At 36.4% G+C, this 27,211-nt stretch overlaps 1 protein-coding gene across 1 annotated transcript in view; it reads left to right on the top strand.

Annotated features, from left to right (window-relative positions):
• The window catches only part of LOC129742571 (optomotor-blind protein-like), a 47,892-nt gene extending 30,279 nt beyond the window's left edge, over positions 1 to 17,613 (top strand). Inside the window, exon 3 of the mRNA XM_055734482.1 lies at positions 17,472 to 17,613. Coding sequence (XP_055590457.1) covers positions 17,472 to 17,613 — 142 coding nt within the window. The remainder of the gene's footprint in view (positions 1 to 17,471) is intronic.
• Positions 17,614 to 27,211: the final 9,598 nt, after the last annotated feature.

Genomic DNA, 27,211 nt, shown 5'->3' with positions numbered 1-27,211 from the left:
TATTACGTGAAAAAAGGTTGTGTTCAAGCGATTTTTATTGATTAACAGTATTTTAAATTCAGTGGAAGCTGCCATCTTGGATTTCAAGATGGCGTCGGAAAGAAAAAAATCGACTTCTAGTTTAGCCCTTTCACCCAATACCCGTATAGTGGTGGTTTAATGCGACCTTTTGTCAGCATTAGGCATAAAAAGTTGAGCGGATGCCGCCATCTTGGATTTCAAGATGGCGTCTGATAGCGAAATTCAACTTCTACTCGTTTAGCCCTTTCACCCGATATCCATTTTGTTGGAGTTTCATGCGATTTCAAGTCATTTACACCATTTTAAAGTTCAGCGGAAGCCGCCCTCTTGGATTTCAAGATGGCGTCAGACAACGAAATTTGACTTCAACTCATGATTTATTCCACGGGTCATTCAAAACCAATACCTTTTCATTCAAAAAGTCTGTCCTCATTTACTGTACTAATGATTAACAACTCAGAAATGAGGAACTCAACCTTAGCGTGTAATTGGTTGGCTTGCGAGAGAAACGTCAAATCGTAGCTTTTTTTGGGGTCATCATTAAACCATAATAAAACTATGAATTGACTCACGCCATGTTGGTTGTAAAATCGAAGGGCACAAAATGACGCCATGTTGATGGATTCACAGTGCAAGCATTGGAAAATATTTTTTCAGGCCTTTTTCCATCAATTCCATCATGATTGACCATCAGATTTGACGAGGCGCATTTATTTTAAGATACTTTTTCATATACATTTTACCTAAAATCTTGACTGGCAGTAGAAAAGACGCTCAATATATGGTTAAAACATTGGTTTTTTTAGCTATAAATTTTACCAGATCATATCTGAATAATGCAATCATCATTCATCAACCATTATGGTTGCTGGAAAAAATAAAAAAAAAACTCCGAGAACTGACAGAACCGAAAAAAACAAAAATTTCTAACATGTTTAATAATAGCTTTTTAAAAGCTTTGGTGACCAACATTGATGACTAACAATTATATGTCTTGATGACGTTTCTAGGGTAGGGCCAAATAGCCTGATTTTGGCTTTATTAGAGTCCAGGTGATGTTATAGAAAGCGCTTTAGCTTTTTATGAAGATTAATGCGATAGTCCTAACGATATTTTGCTGACCATAATAAAGCTAAAATTGTTACTTGGGTAACCAACATACATAAATAAGTTCAAAATTCTACGAAATCTAACCAGCTTTTATTCTGATTCCTCCCATAGAAGTTTTAAAACTTGACTCATGTTTGCTTTTTTTTATAAATTCTCTGTGAATTTTCAACAAAAGGTGTTTGGTCGTATTTGACATTTTACAGTTTGAACAAAAAATGTCGAAAAGTCGAATTTTAGTTGAATTACTGTACGTGAACTCCCAAACTTTTGAACCCAAAAATTTGCATTTAGCTGATTTTTTTTTGAAACTTTGACAACGACAAAATGTTAGAATAAGGAAGTGTCAACTTCCTAAGAAAATCTTTTTTTAACAAACTTTTATCGCTCGTAAAAAAGTCGAATAGATTAGCTGAACCAGTCTAATGCGCATTTCACGCATCAACGCGACGTTGCTTTGTATTGATATCCTTCACCACATGAATGAGAATACAAATGTTGACAAAACGCATGTGTAATTCTGCCTCTTCTCAAATCTCTTACTTATCGGTCTCATTACGTAGAAAAACTTATAGTAACATTAACAATGTTGATGTTCTTTAAATATGTGCGGTTCTGTGTAAATTTGTGCAAAGTAATTTGTGAAAAATGTCTGGATGAACGTAAACAAATCTTATTTTACAGACTAATCCTGGCTCATGGCAGCCCAATCCGTTGGAGAGTATGTTGGTATAAAATACATTTGCACGGTGGATTCAATTTGTAAGGTCTAATATTGTGCTGCCTGATTTTGCCTTACCCAAGCAATGGTACTTAGCTCCAATAAAGCTACCTTTTAATCAACCTTCATGGCAAGACCATTGCGACTTAGATCTCATCCGAACTTTGCAGTTATACTGCGTGGCTGATCCTTGCGAACTAAATAAATAATATCATTTGCATGAACCGCAACCACAAAATTTTAAATCTATCGCTCAAGAGGAAGGATTAGTTTGAGACAATTTCGGTAGCCTTTAAAGGAAGGTATAATATTTTGCTGCCTGTAGAGGCATTACCAAGCAATGGTAGACCTATTTACAATAAAGCTATCCTAGTTTCATGGCTTATTGAGACTGGTTATTTGAGAAAACGGTTGCTGTTATCCTGCGCGGTTGATACGTTTGAAATAGTTAATAGATAAGTTAAATAGTTTCATTAAAAAATAATAGAAATATAGTTCAACGAAAAAATGTCAGTATTAAGCCAACATGGAAGGCAGCCCAAGTAACACCGATTATTGTAAGACACTTTAAGCCTCTTATGAAACCTTAACTTGGTCTATAAAACTTTAAATGTTACTTGGGAAATCTATTGAAGTGAAAACAAAATGTCCCGAATCAAATTAGTATAGACCAAGGCCAGTAGTTTGTAAGATTTTAAATATTGAAAATTAGAGAAAAAAATCATTGTTCAAAATTTTATGTTAGTGTCCACTGAAGAGGAGCGAAAGCCAGAGCAGCTCGAAACGTCTGGACATCTGGTAAAAAACGTTTTTTGATTCTAAAATCCGCCGAAAAACTTCGATGAATTAAAGTCAGATTAAAGCGCGGCAATAAACAAAAAATCCAATTAATTTAAGTAAACATGAATCTATCCATAAATTACATGTTTATAAAATTCACAAATCACAAATAATGTTAAGGTTCAAAGTATAAGCGATATACTTTTTACTTAATGCGAGAAATTTGTGCTTAATGCAAATGGGAGTTGTTTTTCTTTATTCCACTTTTTCTGTACTGCAAATTTTATTTCAGTACTGTTATTAATTCAAATTTTGACAAAGCTGAGAAAAGTTATTCTACCCACCAGTAAAAAACGAAAACGTTTTTATTTTAATGTGGAAATGTTTACTATACATCATAAAAAATATTAAGTTTTTAACATCTACCTCTCGATTTTAATTATTTATTTTTTGACAATTAAAACATCAAAATATTTGTTTAAAGGGTGTTCACGACGTAATTGCCATACACGAAATTCGAGTTTACATCCGACTGCCATCAAATTTTCAGGGATTGAAAAATAACGGGCCTTAACCCCGGCAATAAGATTCTGCACAACCTGTGAATTAACCGTTTTTTGCATATAAACCCATACTTTCTTCAGTTCCTCGACTGTCTTCACTAACTTAGGTCGTTTGAGAAGGTGCTGCTTCATAATCACCCAGTACTTCTCAGGTTGCCAGGGATCTGCTCGATGTCGGCCTTCACATATGTTTCGTCATTCATGATGCAACATTCAACTTTCGTCAGCATGTTGAGGTACAACGTGGTACAACTTCCTGGCATAGGTTTTGGCGGACTTGTTCTGCTTCTCGTCGCGATTAGAGGCCTTTTGTATCTTGAACGTTCGAAGCCCAGCCTTAGTTTTGGCTTTCTGCACAAAACTTCGGCTTAGGTGCTGCTTCTTAGCCACATCCCGAACGGAGGTGTGAAAAACTAACATCAGGCTACCAGAGGCAATCTCTGATTGCTCGACTGACCGCACTCGAGAATCTACCGAGCATCTTTGATGGTTAACGACTGAACGCCGACTGACGCGAACTCCTTCAACGATTTTTACTGACGTGACAGTTTTTTTGTTTTAATTCATTTTTTGACCAAACGTTTGTTCTAACAGATAGCCAAATTCCACCACAAGAAATCAGTCAAGGAAGAATGCTGATATATGGTTTTTTCTTGTGTCTGGCGTTAAATCGCTTATCGCTAATTTGTCCGCTAATTTTTTGCTGGCAAATTTATTGTATTACGGGATTTCTATTGAAATAATGGATTAACTCCACTAGGTGTCATTTTTCAAGCCGGAATACTGATATATGTTATTTTCTGCAAGGTGATGGAGTTTTTTCAGCCGTAATTTTTCTGAAAATAAATTTATAAAATAAATATATAAACAAAAATGTAGCGGACTAACTAGCGAATAGCGTTTTAATGCCGACCTCTGGCGAGTGGGACTTGAGAGTTCGTGAACATAAGAACCGCAAAACAACCAAAATGTGTTTTTTAAAGCGTAAAACATATTCAACGTAAATTCGGGTGTTGCTTTGTGCTTTCCAGATATTTTTTTGTTCTTTCTAAGCCTCAGTTATCACCTTTTGTATCATCCACCTACATACATTCAAAGCAATTTTATTGTTGGTGGAACTGATTTACTGCCTACATCCAGGGGCAATAATGAATTCAAAAAGTTTAGAGTTAAAGAATGTCTTGTCAAAATGTGTCACCATTTGAAGCAGTTCTGGATTGTTTGTATGCAATTCTTTTTTCACTGAATTCATGTTAAAAAATTAAGTTGTTTATCCCATACCAATCTTTCAGACATGATGCACACTATTTTCAATTTAGTCATTTTTAATTTCTATTGATTCTAATGCAAAAAGTACAAAATCTGATCCTACATGATGTAAAAAACAATTCTATATTAAGACAACTTCAAAAAATATGCTTGAATTTTTGAAAAAAATATTTTAACGCATATTTTATAATGAATTTTCAGGTTTTGACAAAAAAATTTGAAACATGCATTTTATTTTCATTTAAATTTTTTTCATTGATAAGTTTCAAGCCAAAATTTCGTTGAGGCTGTTTCGCTGTATCAAAAACTAAATTTTTCTTTTGAATAACCATCTGATTTTTACCACAAAACGTATCCCAAGATCTTCAAAATTATTGTTTTGTTGCCATTTAGCAAAGAAGGCGAAAAATATAAATAAGAATATTTTTTGGATAAAATAAAAGTGCTTTTTACGCTTTCTTTCAAAAACATTACCAATCAAATAAAGTATAATAACGCTGCATACATGTGGCCCGCGACCAACTTTTTGTGGCCCGCGAAGCTCTTTTTGGAAAACCATGTTCTAAGAATTTTACGTTTTTTCTTGGTCTGGATATATCATTTGGATAGATATATCTGAATCTACACGAACTAAATTCTAATCAAAGATCTGAAAATCTCTTTAAATTAATGTAAGTTAAAGGGGTAACAGTGTAAAACTTATTTCGAAAAAACACGCTTTTTAATTGTTGTGTTTTGCCATTTTCCATACATTTTTCGGACGTTCGCAATTTTCTTTCAAACGTAAAATTATGCGATCATAATTTTAAACATCTGAAAAATATCGGAATCTAATTTGAAACATGGAGCATCGTTTGGGATTATTTACTCAAAATTGATAATTTTTGCACTTATACCTGTGCTTATACCCCTTTGGCTCTGAGGGCCTCATATAAATTTACAAAAAAAGATACCGTCGTTGAATTAAAACAAACAATTACTATTACAAGAGCATTCAAGCGGACTCCAGTTTTAATATTGAGGAGTTTGAACAACCTCAGGAAGATAGTAAGATCGTATCAAATTGTATCTCATCAACTTATTTCATCCATCAAAATTTAATAACTGATGTAATTTATGTAAAATATCAAAAGTTTGCTCTGTTAATTTTTCCAATTTGTTATTTTTAGCTAAGTTTTAACAGAAAATTAAACCAAATCAAAATATATAAATCAAATTCAACTAGAACCGGTTTGGTACTGATAATTCGCTCAGAAGAACGACTATTTCACTTAAAAAAGGTGCAAAGATTATAAAACTATCAAATTTGTATGCATCCTGTTAGTAGAAGGCTTCCCCAATACACTTGTCAAATAGAGTTACTATAGAATTTGAAAAGAGTTGGATTGAGTTGGATCCGTACTTTGAAAAAATAAATACAGTGAGCGAAATAAGAATAGCACCACTATGTGTTTTGCTTGTTAAAATATGAATGTTTGAAAATCACCAAAATTTTCTTCTATAAATTGTTTTGAATTGTTTAACGGATTAATCAAGCACAAGTTTACTTTTTTTGGACGTTGCAATTGGCGATGAGGACCAAAACTATGGAAAAAGGGTGCGAAATAAGAATAGAACCAGTTAGCCCGAGGCTGAAAGTCTCTATAATAAAGATAAAAAAAAAAAAAGAATAGAACCACTTGTGTTTTTCAACAAAAAACAAGATTATTTCTAAAAATTGACTGTGTAAAAGTGAATAATAATGCTTCTACGAATTATTTGAATAGTTTACTGCATTCTAAGGAGTTTTCTAGAATTACAAAGATTTTCGAAGGTTTTAAAATAGTGTTTTAAGAGACGCTCTTCTAGAACTAAGGAATTTGATATTTGAGCTGTAATTCTTCACCAAACTTCTTACTTTCTTCATTAAAATGACGTGAAATGATGAATCAAACATTTTCGGTTTATTTTAAATCAGAAAAAACAGGTTGGTATTCATAAACTTAGATTTTTTTTTCAATAAACATCACTTTTTCCAGTTTCAAGTCATAGATGGCAGCACTATCTTGCCGTTAATACCAAATTAAGTCTCAATATTGATTTTTCAGGTTTATTTAGGCCCAAATTCATCATTTCGATGTAGTTTTCCAACACAGTTTTGTTGTAGTTCACGCTGCAGAAATCTTTTCCGGATTTGCAAAAACAAACACCAGCACAAGAATATAACACCGCCTAAATTCCTGCACATCTCAACTTCCGATTCAATTTCAAATCATACCAATAATACTGCTAGTTATCTGGTTCATCAAGCTCCATCGGAAAGTACAAAATTATTCTGATTATCGGTCCAAGATATTCACTTTTATGGGTTCATGATGAAATTCTTATTTTTTGATATTGTGATTTTGGAATTTCCAAGGCGGTCACACGATACCAAGTACTTATTTCTTGACCAAAATCATCCAGCACACCTGAATTAATCCAAGATATTCGAAAATGAGCATCAATTCGGTTTAATTGCAAGATAGTGCTGCCATCTACGACTTGAAACTAGAGAAATAGCGTTCGACTATTTAAAAACATTAGTATTTTTGAATTTGAAGCCTGTTTTTTTATTCAAATTCAGCATCAAATCTATGTTTCGTCAGTTTGCATCATACTTATGAATGATAATGAAGAAATAAAGCAGTTTGATAAAATATTATAGCTCAAGTATCAAATTCCTAAACGCTAGAGGAGCATCTCTTGAAACCCCCTTTTAAAACCTTTGAAAATCTTCGAAATTCTAGGAAACTCCTTAAAACACGGTTATCTATTCAGATAATTCGTAGAAGCATTATTATTCACTTTTACACAGTCAATTTTTAGAAATAATCTTGTTTTTGTTGAAAAAAACACAAGTGGTTCTATTCTTATTTCGCACCCTTTTTCCATAGTTTTGGTCCTCAACGCCAATTGCAACGTCCAAAAAAAGTAAACTTATGCTTGATTCATCCGTTAAACAATTCAAAACAATTTATAGAACAAAGTTTTGGTGATTTTCAAACATTCATATTTTAACAAGCAAAACACATAGTGGTGCTATGCTTATTTCGCTCACTGTATGATTTAAAAAAAATCTTTCAAATGTCGAAAGCTTGTGAATGTTTTTTTTTAAATTCCATTCGGCATTTTATTCAATTTTTTCAAATTTTTCTAAGGAGAACGGTGAACTTGGAAAATTTAGAAAGTGGGCGGTCATTTTTTTTATATTTGGAGACCATACAATTGACTAAATCTCCATTGTAGTAACGCGATTTGACATTTCTGGGATGGAAAAATCGAGGAGGTTTAACATTTCTTTAAAAAAAATTACGTGCATACATAAGTTTGGATGGGGTAATTCATTTCGTGTGGTGCAATATTTCTACTATTTTTAAAATGGAGCAAGAATTTTAAGAATTAAGATGACTTTAAAGTCGATGTGAACTAGGCATATTTTTATAGCGTTATCAGAAATCTGATATTATTCGTTGTTTTTTAAAACTCTGGAACAATTTGTTTTTTTATGGCCCGCCAGCCAATCTCATTTCTGAAATTTGGCCCGCCTGTTGAAAATGTTGGCCACCCATGTTCTACATGTTTAATTCCACCAGGAGAGGTTTTTCTTCGCGAGCATTTGAGAAAATAGGTTGTTTTGATTATGAGACAACATTCTTACTGACAGCAATTTTTTTCAAATTAAATCCAAATTTTACGTATTTGAAACTCAATTTATAGGCTTTCGAACGTAGAAAACCGCTGCCTGATATTTAAACCTTAAGCTACGTTTAGGTTGTTGGTCAAAATTCACCAAGTTTACGGTATGCCCACAGATAATCAAACAGCGTATGCATCAAAGTTTAAAGGTTGATGGTACATCAAATTGACGTTGTCAGAAAATTGTTGGTTTCTTCAGTTATTTATAGTTTTCTCATAATATGCAATTTTCTCTCTACTCTAAAAAAGGGGTAACTTGCGCAAATTTTCTATTTAAAGAAAAATCTGTAGAAAATGTATGAACATTCATATTTCTTTTAAATTTGTGATGCCCTATGGCCATTACGCATATAAAACAACAATTGCAGTAATTTTAATATTTTTTGTGGAAATATTATATCAATCCGAGATGATGTCATCATTTCGTCAGACAGTGTAGTGTACAAATATGGTTAATGAAAGCTGAAAACTTATACAATTTTAATTTTATAAAATTAAGCTCTCGGGTGCATGCTACCGTACATTCTCTTACTATAGTTGTTGTTTCGATTCAACAAAATATATGATCAAGTATTTTGTTGTCATTATTTTGCGTAAGAAAAGTATTGTTTTTTTTTTGTCGAACCGCCTTAAACTGTCCAATCATGAAGTTATAACATAAACCTTTGATTTGTTTTTATTTGCAACAAATTCGCCGATATAACAGATGGTGTTCAATATCTAAAGCTTTTCCTTTACTTTTTTTAATTCAAAGTTAACCGCAAACAAACTGGATTTTTTAACAATTCAGGCCTAGATATGTATCTGTTTATGTGATAAACTTATCAATGAAACCGGATTTGCAGTTTTACCTTTTTCACCGACACAAAAGTTCGCAATCAAAGCCTTCGAGGTAGTTGAATAAATTTGAATATAGAGATCTCTGATAAAGTGACTTAGGATTCGGAAGAACACATTGTTAGCTCTAATCCCCCGCTCAAAAATCAACAGCAATTAACGCAATTTTATTAGCATATTAATTAGCAGAGCATGTTCCGCCTGAATGATTGCAGGAAGCCTACGAACTGAAACTGTAACACCATTTAGGAGTGTCCCGTTTGTGGCAATAAAAACCCAAAACACTCGACGGTTGACTACGGCAGACACAGCATTGTATAGTTATAAAGCATCGAGGCAAATGAGACGCCCACCCACCTCATCGATGCTGCTCACTGACTGCTATTTTGTATGCGTTTCTGATCCCGAACAGTCAGCCAGAGTCAGGCAGGAGGAAAAAAGTGAGAAAAAAAGTCGGATAAAATGGGACAGCCAGAGAGCAAACGAACTGCATGAGCAAAGTGTGTGGCTGTTCAATTTCAGTTAACTTCCTTCTATTGTTTATGATAATTTGTGGCTCAATAAATTATGTCGATTTAAATTTCCAGCAATGGGGCTGATTTGCCTCTGCGTACTGCTGCTGTTGCTGCTGATCGGTACAAATTACAATTTACTCACCGAAAAATACCTCGATGACAATGAACCTAAATGTCATTGTGTTTTTTTGTTGTTGTTCAATATCAGAAGGGCAGAGAGGTGAAAAAGAAAAGGAATATTGACCCCGAAATTTTTATCAGGAACAGTGTACGAAATGTGAGGAAATGTCAACTTATTATGATTCTAATAGAATAAATTTAATTAGAAATAGAATGAAAAAACACACGATTTAGCACCCCACACCTCCATTAAAGTTTCCATGAATTGTTTTATGGAATTTCGTACAAATTTACGCGCACATTATTAAAAATAATAAACGTTATTGGTGAGTTTCAGGAACCCTTACATTTCCTCCAATTCAATTCTCTTAAGATAAGTAGAGTAAGAACACTTTTTTGATAGTGTAGCTTAAGCCTGTTCACAACTTCAACGAGATAAGATTTTTCCCAAAAAAAATGTTTTGAAACTATTATTGAATCACTTGCATTGAACATGAGTTCATGTTCCTCTAATTGATGCTCTTCGAGCCAGAGTCTTTACGAGAATTTTTCAACAGACTAAGAAAAAAGTTAAATCACAGCAGAACAACAGGTATTTGTTTCATTTTTCAACTGTGTATTTTAGTTTTAATTGATACATGTTTTACTAGAATTCAGTAGATGATACCTTCTACCCTACCTATGTTTGAACAGAGATTGGCGGGGTGCTTGCAAATGTAAACTAACTATTTTTGCAGCTAGCTTAGAAATGAGTGTACCGTAAAACGGGGTAACTTTGATTACCGGGGTGACTTTGACCAACAATAATTTTTTCCACGTTATCATCAACAACTCAGTCTTTAGTTTGAATTTTTGAAAATTAATTTCTACGTTTGAAACCCTATTAATTGAGAATCAAATAGGCAAAATTTGGTTTGTATTTGAATTTTTTTTTCAGTTAATATCTATTTTTTCCAAGGCTCGTGGTTGGTGGATTTGAAAGAATAACTTTTATTCTTTGTATATCTAAATATAGTTATGGTGCTATTTTTAAAGTCATTTAATGATAAATTTTTGACATTTAAAAATTAAGGACACTTTCCATGAGTAAGCCCTTATTGAACAATGGTTAGGAACCCTATCAAATGATTAACTTTGAAGAAAAAGTAAAAACGGAAATAATGGAAGGGCCTAGGGGAATGTGTGAATGAATTTCATTTGTATTTTTAAGCTAAAACTATTTAGCAATTATTTTAATTTGTGCCCCTAAATGTATGCAACATCATTGATCATTGTTCTTCTGTTGATTAAAATTATTAAAAAAAAAACATCAAAAAGCAAGGTAAAATTGATAAATTAGCATTTGTAAATATTATGAAGGTGGTTTGTATCCATATGATCAAGAAAACTCGTTCAAACCGTCTAAGTAGAGACTGATCAATGTTACCACAAACATTCGTTTAGTAGCACTCGTGCAACACAGTCGTGTTTTCGAGCGCTCCGTCAGATAGTTTCAATGTTTCTTATCTTCGGTCATTATTTTCGGGTTTTGAGTTCCATTGGGGCGATTACCTGTGTGATTCCGGACTCTTTGTGCCGTATTCGGGTAGTAAGAATCGTTTTACAATCACGCTTGTACTCTCGGTAAAGAAAAACGTGTTCAATCCGAGCTCATCGAAGGTCTATTAACCCAGCCAACATGAAATCGTAAATGAAATCATCGTCGAACATCGTATATGGATGCAACTCAAATCGGAATCGTAAATATGTACACTTACCATTCGACCATATCGTATATTCATCGTAGTAGATGTAATATCCAAATGAAATACGACTTAGATACGATATGTTGGATGAAGTCGTATTTAGTTCCACCGATGTTCTCGGTTGTCGATGACCTTGAGTCGATAATAAAGGAGGCCGCTGTAGTCATAAAATAAAACAACATAAACAAACAACAACATAAAATAAAAGTTTTCGAATAAAAAAGATTTATTGTCCTAAAGATGAGTCACGAAAGGGGGAGATCTGATTTCATAGATACCCGGAATAAAGCAATGGCTGAAAGTTCTTCTAACACTCGTGATAATATTGATCTAACCTCTATCACACGATCACGTGTTAAGTTCAATAGTAGTATATCTTCATCATTATTTAATGTACTTCTACCACGTGCTCTGCCACCGATCACCAACCCCATACCTCTTCCTAATCAAGACGTTCAATATTCTAAAGCATTGCCTCAAAAGTGTATCGCTTGCAGCATCTGCTGAGCAACCTGGAACCTCAGATGTTATTATGCAATCAACTACGTCACATATTCAATCAGAAACTACAAAGCCTGAAATTAATGATCGTATAAAACAATATTCCGAAAATAGCCCTGGACCTTATCAAGTTTATTTCAAACCGAAGATTAAGCAGTTAAACATCATAACGATCTCGAAAGAGTTGCATAAAAAATATTCGTCCGTCGTAGAAATCAAGAAAACTGCGCACAATCGGCTCCGCGTTATTGTTGAAAAAAGAAAACATGCAAATGCGATAGTTTGTTATCCTCTCTTTACTCTCGAATACTCAGTACGAGCCGAGTTTGATGGTAGAAATTGTGGTGTTATCTCAGATAAATATATAAATATATCAGATGTTCTAGATGGAGGTTGTGGCCGTTGTAGAAACCGTGCAATTTCTCCTGTTCGAATTTTAGAATGCCGTCGGTTGCACAATTTATCTTACGTGGATAATAAAGAAGTTTACTCTGACTCAGCGCAAGTTAAAGTTATATTTGAAGGTACAGTGTTGCTGGATTATACTGAGATAGAAAAGGTATTGTTTCCTGTTAGAGCGTACATTCCAAAACTTATGTATTGCGAAAAGTGTCGACAGCTTAATCACACGGAAAGATATTGTTCTAATAAGATCAAATGTGGGAAATGTGGGAAAAATCACGTTACAGCAGAGTGTTCAATTGTGGATGCTCTATGTTTTCATTGCAATGCATCACATCAAAATATTGTAGACTGTCCCATGTATCGCAAAGCAAAAGGTGAATAGAAAAAACCCATTAAAGAGTCAAATAAACTTACGTATGCTGAAATGCTGAAACGATCGACTGCATCTGAGGGTTTTATTTCACATAATCGTTTTGATGTTCTTTCTGAAAATTCAGATTTAGAAAACAATTTGAATGCTCAAGTTGATGAGGGAAATAATTCCAGGAAACGGAAACAACTCTCACGCCCGAAGATTTAAAAAAAAGAGCCAAAAAAAATCTCCCCAGTTGATCCGATTCCTGGTTGCTCTTACCCTGTGATCTTGTCGTATACGTCTGTTGAACGGAGACAACGGACCAGGTCATCGTTGGCTGTTAAAGTTCTTAGGTAAGAAGAAATATAATTTACCTAACAACGCCCAAAATAGGGCGGGTAGCAATAATAATCTACCTGATAACACCCAGAAAATAATCAATTTTTCAGCACTGATAGAAGAAACATTTCTGAACAAAATACTATCAAAACATTCCTGATCTGACAGTTAGGAGCGCTATGGTTTAATAAACAGTGCGTCCAAATTCATCGTGATCCATGCTTTATGAATGTAGAAAACTTTGTTAAAGCAAGAAAAAGTATTACTGGAAACCCAGAATTGCTTCATTTACGAGAATAACAGCATTATCTACATTGTGGAAAACTGCAACAAATTTGAGAAATGTTGGAACTGTTAATTCAGAAAAATATTCAGAAGATTGGGTTGAAGAATTTGCTCAAAAAATTTGTCCTGATTTTGTCAATAAGGTTTTGATGATTTTAGAACTAACGATTGTAATGAAGGTTTGGCATCTTCTATTAGTATGGCAGAATTTTCTACAGCGTTTCTATCAAGTTCAAATACTGCTGCAGGATTAGACGGAATAAAGTTCAAGCTATTACAGAACATGCCTGTATGTTCTAAACAAATGTTGTTAAATTTAAATAACAAATTTATTAATGCAAATGTAGTGCCAGACGAATGGAGGGTTGTTAAAGTGGTTCCTATTTTGCAACCAGGTAAAGATTCTTGTGACCATCGATCCTATCGTCCTATAAGTTTGTTGCCATGTCCCATAAAAAACATTAGAAAGAGTATTATTAAATAGATTGGAAAATTGGGCTGAAAAAAAATAAATGTATGTCCATAACGCAATATGGATTTAGAAAAATAAAAAGTACCTCTGATTGTTAGGCTGAATTAACCGTGGATATAGAAATAGGCTTTGCAAAAAATGGATCAATACCTGCTGTTTTATTGGATATATCTGGAGCGTATGATTCAGTAAATATTAAAATACTTTGCGAAAAGTTAATCAGACAAGGAATTCCAACTAAAATAAGTCGATTTCTTTACAATTTGCCAAATAAAAAAGAGATGCGTTTTTATGTAAACAATAGGTTTAAATGTCAGAGAACTAGTTACATAGGACTTCCCCAAGGATCAACATTGAGTCCATTCATTTATAATTTTTATATTAAAGATATTGATTATTGCATAGTTGATGGTGTATCCATTTTACAATTTGCTGATTATATTGTCATATATTAATCGGGAAAAAATATCACTGAAACACAAGAAAAACAACAATTAACCTTAAATAACTTGAGTCAATGGGCTATGAGCTTAGGGTTAGAATTTTCGACTGAGAAATCAGAAATGATTGTTTTCACCAAAAAAACAAGCCTGTGATGATCACATTAGCAATGAAAGCAAATCAACTTAAAAGGTCACTGTCGGTCAAATATCTAGGCGTTTGATTTGATACTAAGCTTCTGTGGCGCACAAATTTTGAATTTTTAGTTAAAAAGTGTACCAAACGAATTAATTTTTTGAAAACTATAACAGGATCTTGGTGGGGTGCGCAGCCTCAGGATTTGATTATTTTGTACAGAACGACGATTCTTTCGGTTCTTAAATATGGGTGTTTTTGTTTTCATAATGTAGCAAATTGTCATTTCATTAAATTTGCTCGAATTCAATTTCGTTGCTTGAGAATAGCATTAGGAAGTTTTATTTCTACTCACACTATTGTCAACTAACTAATTTTCTATCAAATAACTTCGATAGAAAAAAAATCATTTTACGAACACGCCGTAATGTGTGATAAGATTTGTCAGTGTAAGTGAAATTGGTTTTGATTTTTGGCGTGTGGGTAAAAAAAATGCAAATTCAGTGAAAAGCATTGACGGTGTAGTAACGGTCAAATTTACGCGGTTTTTTTTTCAGTGCCCAATTGTTTTTACGTTTACGTTTCATAATTAGTTATAAAAAGTACTTTTTAGTGCTATTACATTAATTGGTAAGTAACAACATTTGAAAGTACATAGTCATAACATTTGAAAGAACCTACTGTGGTAACAAGTATGTCGTGACTGGTCGGTTCTTCGGACTAACAGCTACACTTTCCGTTTTCACAAGCTCGCAAATTAGGGTATATCGGGGTAGTAGGCCCCTGCTAAGCATTATCAACTAGTTCTCATAATAAAATATAAAAACTGTCATAAAATATAGTTTAACATAAAGGATTATTCTTTAAGATCCTATTTTTATATCATTTTTAAGCTAAAAACCATTAAAAAAGGAACAACACAAAAATATACATAAGTAACTTAAATTGACTCACCGAGCTTGCTCGAGTTAAAATGCCTAAGCAAAGGTAAGAAACGACTAAAAACAATGCTCATAACGCCCTTAAAATACGGTACAAAATGCCACAAAACAAATTACCAAAATGCCCCAAACCAACTCAAATAATCCAACGAGGGCTTATAGGTTATGTTCAAAACCAAAACAAGTAGCCTCACTTGCAATTTTAATAGAAATATGTATCCAGACATGCAAAAGTAATCAACGATGGATTTCATATGTGCAGTACCTGGATTAGGTGCGCTTCGAAGTTAAAGTTGGGAGCTGTAACGAGTATATATACACAAGATAAACTTTAGATCAAACAACAGAATAATAAAATAGATTAAATAAACATTCGTAAACATTAAAAGAACGAATCTAGATAACCGGAACAAAATTGACTTAAAATAAGTCTAAAATTAATAAATTATAGCGAAATCCAATTATTGTTCTACAAAGTGCCACCCTAACTCCATATCCATCAGTAACTTTGATGATTATAAAGATACTCGCGCGCATTTGAATGTATTCGATCAACCGACACATTTCCTGAGTAGAAAGCATGGCTTAAGAGGTATCTTCCAGAAGACCACCAGCTGCAAAATTGCTGTGTGCCAGTTGAATGACCTCTTTCGGGAGTCCTTTATATACTTAGGTTTGGGAGAGAAAAGGGTTGGTCTTCGAATTAGGGTTTGGAAGGGGAAGACGAGGTTTCTTCGTAAATACATGTAAAAGGGAAACATTTGTTTAACGGCCCGATCAGACTTTCGGATCGGGTAGTTCCGGTACGAAGTGAAACTAGCTTCAAGTGAGCTGATAACTGATGCGACTACCCAATTCACTTACTTCTGAAGATCAGTTGGGATAAGATCGGTTAGTTCGCGTTGTAATTTGTTAGTTAAACTGTTTGCCTGTAATCCGTGAACCAGTGTTCTGGTTATTAATCAGCATTTTTGGTATTCCATTTAGCTTACGGTAAGGCTAGGAAAGTGAAGAAGATTAGCGCGTAACAACTTGAGTTGCGCACTCCAAGGTAAAGTGTCAGAACGTTGTGAGGTTGTGAATATCACGTGAAACACCACGCCCTTTCTCACGACAGATTTAAGACATCCACGCAAGCCTTTACAAAGAGCCTTCGGCATCGACTGCACCCTGCACGACTGCACCACGGTCGGAACATCGTAGTCGGGTTGTCTACGCTTCCGGGCCGAATCCGGCAACGCTGGCCAGCGAAACTTTCTACCATTCAACCAAATTAATCCGCCGGCTCGTAAGCTCTACCGGCATGTTATCCTATAGTCGGGGAATCCGGAGGGAGGTATTGGCCGAGCGACGAAGTGATTTCATCATCGAGCAGCGACAGAGCCACCTGCATGTTACGGTAACACCATCGTGAACCATCGACCAGCGCATCGCTAGGAGGTCTCGACAGCAGTTACCGCAGGTAGAATCAAAAATGGGAGATTAGATATTTCCAAAACCCCCATCTGAAATTAGCGACAAACGTGAGTACTCGAATATGGCCAACTTTCTATACTACACAGAAAAAAAATGTAATGTTACGTTGCATGGAATTTTGCGATTTTGAACTCGAAAATAAAAATTGCTCGAAAAGACATGTAAAAACACGAAAAGCGATTTCCAATTTCGAAAATCCATGTGACCTTACATGTAAAAACATGGGTAGAAAGGAATCGGGTGTTTTCATGTAATTATAAAGCTTGTTTCATGTAAACTTCCCTTCAAATTTTGTTTTATAGTGTATTGTAAATCTACAAGGACAAAAAATGTAAACGTACATTTCACGGAATTTTACTTTTATAAATAAAAAAGAACCATCACTTCAAATGTCATGTAAACAATTTGAAAACTATTTTGGCCCCATGCATTTACGAGGACAGTTACACGAAATTGCATGCAAGCAAACGCTTGTTATATTTACATGACAGCTCAACCGTTTGCCATGTTTACTTTCAGTCCCTTTCAGTCTGTTATGAACGTGGTTAAAGTAAGTCCCGTAAGTCCGCGAAGAGCGCAACAAGTTTTTATCACTGATGTGCAGTGCAGTGCAGTGTTTTTATTTATATTATCGTACGCAGAATTATACATGAAAGCAGGTAAGCGAAAAGAATGCATTATGGAATATAAAAGAAACAATTTCTAACAGCAATTAATGCTTTGCAGGAAACCAGAGATTCACACTGTGGAATCCACAAACAGCGGACCAGCTGGCAGCGGTATCATTAACAATGCTCTTTGGATGCGGTTTTTCTATGTTTCCGGAAGGATCATCTATACGACTCGCAAGGCAATTGGTACAAGCTGACCCCGGCAGTGTCCAATCCATGAAAGAACATCTTCCGATGTTCTCGAAAGCTCCGGATTCAGATATGATTGAGCACTACGCGAAAACACAAAAAACAAGGCGCGATGTTGATACTCCGGTAAGAATTATTTCGTGATTAAAGTTCTCGTGTTTTAGTATTTCATTCTCCCCTTTTTTAGACATTCCCGTTCAAACAAACCCAACGAGAGAAGAATGGTCCTCAAAGTCCATTATCCCGAATGGCGACCACCTTTGGAATCATACGTACTCAGCTCCAGTTTATGAGGACAGCACATAATTAAAAATTTCGGATCAGAAGACGTTCTCTCGATTATGTTTGTTCTCCCGATCGTGTTTTTTATACCTAATTGAATGAGTGGCCCCTACGCGGTTTTGTTGTGTGGTGTTTTTTCATCAATCGCTCTGAGAAGATATGAATGACCAGAAATAGTGGTAAACGTTAAGCCATCGTCGATTGAAATAATCGTTTTGCGGAAGAAAAATCTGGTGCTAAATTTCAGCGGTGCTCGAGGTGCCAGACCGGGTGTGACACAGAGCCAGTGTAGTGATTGTATGTTAGTCTATATTGTATGTTTGTGTTTAATCAATTGAAATTAGTATCTTTTTTACTGCCGTGAGTGATTTAAATGGTCAATAAAGTTTATGAAATAAACAACATCTGGATTTTTGTCTATGAAATTTGTGCTGTCCGAATTTGCGACTTCAAAATGTAAACATACAGGCAATAAAAAAGGGAATAAGAGAAGGGAAATTTACATGTAATAACACATGTAGATACCCGATTCCCTTCTACTAATGTTACATCATGTAAATATACAATGCATGAAGAAAGCATGAGACGTACTTTATCTTTCAAGTACAATTACATGTAATGAGTAGTACAATCGCTGTCAAATACCCGATTCCCTTCTACCCATGCAGTTTCATGTAATAATACATGGATTTTTCTAAGTGTGTAGTGATTGTTCATGTACATGACATTTGGTACGGCACGCAACTATAGCCGCTTATGTTGCATTGATGAACATTAATCCGTTACATCGTTCGGGCGGACAATTTATTATTTCTTGGACTGGCGAGCCGCAAAGTAGCCGATTCCATCCCCGCATGGGGAATCCAGTGAATGTGGGAAACCCGATAAAACCGATCTATCCGGATATTGACAAACGACCAAGCTGCCCAATCGCATGCGCTAGCGGTTAGAATCTAAAACACGCATGGAAATGTACACCAACAGTAGTGGAGCACAATAAAAACTATGTTATCGTTGTAAGCAATTCCGTCATTATAAATGCTAATCGAGCTGATATATAGTACCGGGTTGATGACATAATTGGGGCATCTGGGAAAGGGGTTACAGGTAATCGTTGTACTTTTTGGTTCCGATTTACTGTGGAGGTTGGCCGCGAATCCAACCACGATCTTTTCCCATCCCTGAGCAAGGTAAGTGGATGGGAATTCGTTCGTTAGTTTCCGGCTGCTCTAGTTCCGCTTTTAGTCGAACAACGATTAGCTCCCCTTTCCGCGTATTTGCGGGCTATTCTCGTCTTCGGGGCGAATTCGAAATCGAGGCCGAAGTACGGACCCCTGTTCGGAGACCCTTCTGCTTCTTTCCCAAAATAGGGATTCAAAATGGAACTCGCGACCGAGTCTCATCTAGCTGGGCAAATCAAAACTAGGTGGGTGGTCTTCCGAAAGGAAGTGGCGCTTAAGCCATCCGCTAACAAAAGGGAAGTGTGTCGGGGCTCTCGTTATAGAGCATCACAGCATTTTTTCGTATTGAAAAACCCTCATGAGTTAAACTTGGTTCTGGTTGGATTAGTTCTCGAGTTAAGCAAAAATGTATGCTTCAATTAGTGTGCTAAACAACTTCCTAATGAACCTTTATCGCGTCCAAAAAGCTTACATGAAAATTTTTACGTGATCGGTTAAGTAGTGTCAGGAATGATAAGGAACAAGCGTACAGAATTTAATATAAGACGTAAAAACATTTTTCAATTTAGCAGAGTAATACAAATTTTGGTCAATTTCCATACAACAAGAGGTCACTTTATTTTTATTCATATAGATTTGCTAGATTTCTTTATGTTGAGTATGTCCTTTGATGCCCTAGCGTTTTTCAACTCCTTACGATACTGTAATGATGTTAGATCTTGACATTTTTCCCTTTTGTTTGCTGTTGTTTTACGATGATTCAAGGCTTTCTCCTTCACATCAGCTCTTTTTCCTTTAATACGTCCTGGGATATTTTATTTTTGGTTCTTGTCTATCTTCGAGACTTTTTCCGCAGATGTTACCATTTTAGTATAGGGATCAGGATCAGCAATGTTTTCTACAGGAGTCAGCAATTGTTGTTCGTCCGTGCTCTGCTCCCTTATGTTAACATATTCCTGAGATCCCTTCTTCGACCACAACGAATAGTACCGTCTTCGTCCAATGCGTAGAACACGTTCTCATCAACAACTATTTCATCTGAAAAAAGTTGGAGGTATTTTCGATTGTATTGATTGAAAGCTTTTTCTGTGACAACGGAGGGGAACCAATTTCCTCAGGGGTATCGATCACTAAAATATCGTTCTCAGCGTTCAACATATTTTTTTCAGTCAGCATTCCGTAGCACTGATTGGTGTAGAAAATGATCTTGTTGGGTCCAGAAAATTGATCTTCATTGGCAACAGTAATCGCTTCAATCTGCCTCGGAGGAGCTACTGCATATGAAGAAGATTGGCCAAATGAAATTTCATTGGCATCGGCAATAATGTAAATTTGTTTTGGAGGAATCACTTGGGATGATTCAGGCACAAGTAAAGATGTTTCTTCCATATTAATATCCTTTGACGAGATGAGACTTTTTTCAAGGTGGTCAGTAGCGGCAAAATCAGAATCAGAAAATATCAGCTGATTGAGTGGCCATTTTCCGGAAGCTTCGAAACCTTTCCTGGCTGTTGAGATAGTAGCAGCTTGGTTAAACGCAATGTTTACCAAAGCAGGAATATCGCTTATAGCTATAGGTTTTCCTGGATTCGCTTTTTGTTCAGCCTCTAAGGCTGCCTCATATTTGGACTTAATAGGCTTCATGAACGATAGATCTAGCGGTTGCAGTTTATGGGAAGTATGTGGAGGGATCGACAATATACGAACATGGTAAGCTGCAGCCTTCTCCAAAATTTCTAGATTTTTAGTATGGCTGGAATGCCCATCTAGAATTAGTAAGGTGGGCGATTCAGCAGTTGGGCGAACATGTTTGATGAAGTGATCGAACCACATAAAAAATGTGTCGATAGTAGAGTATCCTTTTTTCGAGCATGTAAATAGCGACTCCGGAGGGGCACCAATTTGCAGGGCCGGGTGCATACGTTGCCGAGGATATATGAAAAATGGTGGTAAATATTGTCCTCCAGCTGACATCGCAAAAGTCACCGTTACATTAGTACCCCGTTCAGCTGACGCTGCTTTGCCCACACGACGTTGGCCTTTTTTCACAACAAATTTGTTGCTGTTGGATGAAACCTGGAACAAAACATAGATGATATCCAATGAACTCAATCTTCGTATTTGATGTACTGAAAAACCTCCTGCAACAATCTCAAAAGCATCAAATAGACACTCAGTTCGGATGGTGATTAAGAAAAATGCTTGAAATATCTACTCACGATTGAAAATCCTGTTTCGTCAACATTCCAAATAGATCCTGGAGGATATTCCCGCTTGTTGTACGTATCCGATAACAGGTTGAAAAATTCCGCAACACTTTGCCGATTGAATCCTCTGATCCTAGCCAACGAAATATTTTTGGGAGCGCGAATTGACAATCTGGGATTCCGGCGCATGAATCCTCGAAACCAGTCGTAACCGGCCATTTGCGTCTCGGCACTAAACGGATGTGGAATATTGTGTTTCTCCGCCCACTGAAATGCAATCTTTCTCACCTGCGGAAGGAATGAATAGAAGTAATTCCCGGAAAAAAAGGTAAATACCAAAACAAAAAAGACTTACCTCTTGCGAATTAAGGCCGTAAAAACTCGATGATGGAATTGACCAACTCGATGATGGAATTGACCAACTCTTCTTCCTGTTGTTGGCTGAATAGGGGCTTGAACGACCCCATCGGAAGAGGAGTTACTTTCTCGGTTGGTCGCTCCAGGTATCGACGAAGAGTGCGCTTCGGAATGCCGTACATATTCGCTGCCAACGCCAACGCAGCAATCGCCGAGGACAATTTTTCTGCACCCAAAATAATTTTCACTTAAAAAATAAGTGACATCTGTAGTAAATTCTCGCCATACGTAATTTCATTTGAATTTTAAGTGATGGGTCAAGTGAATTCACTTAAGTGACCGGTCAAGTGAATTAAACTATGAAATTCGAGTGAAATTTATCGGAGTTTCTAAGTAAGTTTCTAGTTAATTATCTCACGCGTTTTTAAATAAAAGACCATTTATAGAACACCACTTCGATTTCAAATACTTACATTTCGCTTTCACCATAAATTTCTTGATTGGAAAATTCCATCGTAATCCCAAGGCAGATCGGTTACTGCGGATAGTGTGACTTCTAAATCTTCCCTGCTGTCCAGAAAATCTGTCCAGTTCAACCCACAAGCTGAAACATGATAACACCTTTAAATAACTTTTCCTTACATCACGTTTAACACAAACTACCGCCAAAATCGCCTAGTAAAGAATTGGGAAAATCCAAATCCAGCATAAGCTTTAAACGCTGCTCTTTAGAATTTGCCATTTTGAATTCTGAAAATAAACACAACCGATCCGACATTCACTTGAAATTCAAGTGATGGGGAAGTGAATATTTTTTCTCACTTCAAATTCAAGTGACGACTGAAGTGAATGTGGATGAATTCACTTAAATTTAAGTGACTGCCAAGTGAAATGTATATGTCGCACTTGAATGGAAGAAAATCTCTGGATCCTTGTTTTTAAGTGAAGAATCATGTGTATTTTAAGAGTGGATTTGGGTTCAGTGTGCGGTCCAGGACTGGCGATTTGTGATTCGGACGTATTTTCTCGGCATTATTTCAACGCGTGCACTTTAATTTTTCCCGGTTTGTTTACAACTGAATTTGATGCACTGAACAAAATAGCATTAGTTGTTTTGACCAAGGTTCTTAGATACACGAGGTTCTCCGACTTTCACAGTAAGTAGGCGAGGAGTGAGCGGGGCTCTCAATTAGTTTGTTTATTTTTTGCTCAGCATTTCTGTGGTTTGTTGGTAAACAAACTTCATGAGTTCCGCATAGTTACATAGCCTAAATAGCCAAAATGGCTGAATCGGGAATTCGATATTCGGTAACACCTTCTGTATATATACACACCTTGGTTTTGATATGTTTCTAACGATAACTGGAATTGTTCAGTCAGATTTAAATCAAATAAATTTTTATTTATGCTTCAGTTGTAGAATGAAATAATTATTGTAAATCCTTAATAAGCTCTTGTGTTATCACTATACCTCAGGAACATTGAAAATTTGTGCTTAACGAATGAATTATAACCACTGGCATAAAGAGGTGGCAATTCTCGTACATTTTATCTATGTATCTTTTTTTTTAGGCCTATTTCTTAATGCAAAGTTTATTTGGCCGATGGTCAATTTTACTACATCTATTTTTTAAAACTAAGGTTGGGTTATTTGGGTTTAGGGAAAGGGAAAGGGTTGGGTTTGTTTGGAAGCTTCTCATCATGCGAGACAGTGTCTGATTTGCACTGACGCGCATAAGTGAAGATAGGGGTTTCTTTATTTTTGCTCTGATCACAATTCACTTCCATATCTGGATCTGAGCAAGAGCAGCTGGTTTGGGGATCATTCCTTTTTTTAGGTGGAGAGTCCGATTGCACGTTCGCACTGGGTTGTTCGTTTGGTGATAAATTCGGTTTTTGGTGGCTTCGTTTGATGTTCAGGTTGGGTTGATTTTTCTGTTGTTGAGCTTTATTCGGATCGGTGCTGGAAGACTTCGGTTTTGGTTTGTTATCCGATATAGGACGAGATTGCCATTTGGCTACGCTTGCATAGCTGGTGTTGTTATTGCTGGTGGTGATGGATGATATTTTTTTTCGGGCTTCGAACAGTGGTATATTTTGATCGGTGGCGAGTTTAAGCGAGGCGACTTCGGTTTTCCAGATCGAACAACTTCTGTCAACTGGACTGTGGTTTCCTTTGCAGTTGAAGCAAAATGGGTCGTTTGGCCTTGGGATGACTATATTGCAGGCATTTTCGGCAAAACATTGGTAACGGATAGTACACTCGGGTTCTTAACCGCAGTAAACCGGAATCAATATATTCGGGCACGACGGTATGTAGTCAGCCTTGAACAACCCGAAGTAAGCGTGCTGCTTATGCGCCACCCTAAAAGGGACAGCACCCCAAGATTGAATTGCCCGGCTGAGACTCACTTCAAGGCGAGTCCATGTAATTTATCCGATCAGATAAAGGATCGAACAAGGTTGACTTCCGTATCAGCAACCGATAGAACTCGAGGGAACCTCGGACTCACTCCCCAAAATTATCGAATCCTAGAAGATATTCCCAAAAACATCCGGTACGATACCACCCATACCTGAAATTATCATCATTGGACTACCAAAAACCCATCCCCGAAAGGTGAACGGTTGTGGAAGTGTAGACAGCTAAAATCATTCAAATTCAAATTTAAACACGCCACGCGTAGTGATGGAATTCATAAATGATAAAGTCAAAATTCTTGGTGGAGATTAACATCAGAAAAATATATTATTTCAATTTTCTGTATTAGCATTTTAAAGCGTTTTTATGTACAAACAAAAGTAGAGTTCATTTCATGTAAACTTTTCGGGTAAGTATTTGTTGTTTAATACATTTTCATTAATTAGGCCTAATTTTCTATTTACATTTTTCTTACAGCTAAAAATCTCTCCTACCAGTGCGTGCGAATCTCTAACTAACTAACCGTGCAGTGCTTTCATCGACGTTCCGGTTCGTAAAATCTTGCAGTTACTGTACCGCAGAGCAAAGGCTAGAGCATGCTAGGTTGCTAGGTACGTTCTCTCTCGTTGGAGGGGTCGTCCAACTTTTTACCACATGTGGTTTTCAATTTTATAAATTTTGAAGATCATGATCATTTCGAAAAACAGCAAAATTTGAGTGCGTTTAACGCATAATTTCTCAACAATTTCAATGTTGCATCCGTCGTGGACGGCACTCTGCGGGATAAATACAAGGGCGAGGAATATGAGAAATGACTCACCGATATAGCGTTTTTCAACCAAACCTGCGATCGATTCCTGTCGTAGCTCTCCTCGATGCTGCGCTCCTGATGGGTTCGCCCGTGACGGACCCGATTCGGCGGGGTTGGCCGAAATGGATGATGATGGTGTAAATGAGCTTCTCAGGATGCTTCGCTCCCGCTCCACTCGTTTTTGACGGAACACGATGGGGCGGGTCGGAAAACTCACTTGAGCTGCGATGTTCCACAGCTACGATGGTTGATGTGCGCTTCCGGCAGGGTTGATCGACATCAACCCTTATGATGATGGAATTGGCCGGAATTGCTGATCCGTTGTGATCGGAAGTGCTGCTGCCAACTCGCTGTGAATGAAAGGCTGGCCAATACGGCAACATATTAAGCACATGCACGGGCACGGTTTCTAACGCACGTCTTTACCTGGCTCTAATTTTTATTTCACACGCACTTATACGGTCCTAGCTCGCGAAGTGTAGCCTATAGATGCGGGGCTACACAACAAAAAGAATTAGTAACTAAATTATTTCTGAACTACATCACTTTAAAGAAATACCTTTTGAAAAATCGAAAGGTCAGCAAACGATTCGCGAACCAAAACCACACTTCCACGCGCGATCACAAATCAGATCAAAGTGGTTGGAAGTGTGTTCCTCAGTTCAGGGAAAGCGATATCGGGCGTTGACCTCAAGCGGAACTACGTTAATCCCGAAGTCTTTAGAAATTCTTCGGGGTTTTGACGAATTTGGTTTGTCGCTCGTTCTATCGACTTTTGATTCGGGTCTTGCTTTTCCTTTCCAAATCATGTCGCCAAACAACATGAAGCCGCCATGAAACGAGTAAGCATGGCATTCAATCTTCGATGCAACGATCGACAAAGTCAGCGAATCGATCAAAGCTGCTAGTCTACTAAAGGCGCCCGATTCAGCTGAATAAGTAGTTTCAAAATTTTCATAATGGTGCGACCGCTACAGGTACTGTTCACAGTTAGAATAAACGTCGATGTTCCAACGATTCCGTTTGATGATTTTTTCGTAATTCTATGAACATTTGTTATGTTCTGTTACACAAGTTCTGCGAGGATCTCTTCATTTTTCATTTCTCCCACTTCATTACACTGCACCACGAATTTCCGTGTGTTTAAGTGTGGATGAAGACCGATTTCAATTGGAGTTCCATCTATTAAATTTGTTAGCTTTTCGAGTTTTTTCACTTGTTCTTCACATCGCACTTTCAACACGTACCATTGTTTTTTGCTATCATAATAGCCACTCTCAACTTTACCGGCATATTTTTCAACAGTTTTTCCAATTGTAAAAGGGTTCTTAGGAAGACTATTGCCATCTGTTCCCCGAAGGAACATGTAATGTAAACGACCGAATCGTTTATTCTGGTCCATCCAAACAGGGATCAACCTATCTGAATGATCACCGGGAGATGGGCTCATGGCCACGCACTTCTTCTTTTAACCGCACAATACTAAACAATAGCCTTTTATCACGAGGTGAGCAAAACTCGACCGAACTCGATCAAGGCTGAGGAAGGATACTATCTATCTATTTAATTCGGTTAGTTCAAAGACAAATATGGAGGTTGTGTGCACACAAATTAGGGGGCAAATTGTACATTTGCAGGAAGGGCATATTGTTCTAAAACGAAAATTTTTGAATAACTGTATGTTTTCTTAAGGAAATTTTAATAATACCATAGTTTTTCCAAGGATTATGTTTTAAATAAACATAAAGGACCTATGAAATTCATAATTAGTTTTTTGTCAACCAGTCATGACAACCCGAGCAGACTTTTATAGCAAAAATATAGCAGATTTTGCTATCACGCCCTGAGAGTCAAATGTGCTCTCATTTTGCTTGACATAAGGTGGTACACAGCAAAAATGAGAGCATAAATTTTCATACATGGTTAGCAAAGTGATGCCTCATTTTGCTAAAACTGAGACCTTAACTACACCTCATTTTTCGATAGCTTGGAGAGCAAAATCATGCCAACATAAGGAATCATTCAAATAATTTTTAATGCAAAATTTGGCATCAATATGCTCTCAAAACTTACGAAAAACGAGGTTTCGTTTAGGCCTTAGAACAAGCGAAATTTGGCAGTACGCTACCTAGCAAAATGAGAGGAAATTTTGACACTTAGGGCGTGACAGCGAAATCTGCCAAAAGAATGCTCGGAATAACTTCCCTAAAATAGTGAGTTCTCTTTGGTTTTCTAGTGTTCGTTAATTACCTGCAAATTGTTCGCGATGCAACCGTCTCAAATCTCCTCAAGTTGATCTGCTCGTTGATAATCGTATAAACTGGAAACAGATCTTCATAGAAGGTG

Source organism: Uranotaenia lowii, chromosome 2 (genome assembly GCF_029784155.1).
Source record: "Uranotaenia lowii strain MFRU-FL chromosome 2, ASM2978415v1, whole genome shotgun sequence".
NCBI classification, from domain to species: Eukaryota; Metazoa; Arthropoda; class Insecta; order Diptera; family Culicidae; genus Uranotaenia; species Uranotaenia lowii.
The sequence above is the reverse complement of the archived record's forward strand: the minus strand, read 5'-3'. Positions and strand labels throughout refer to the sequence as shown.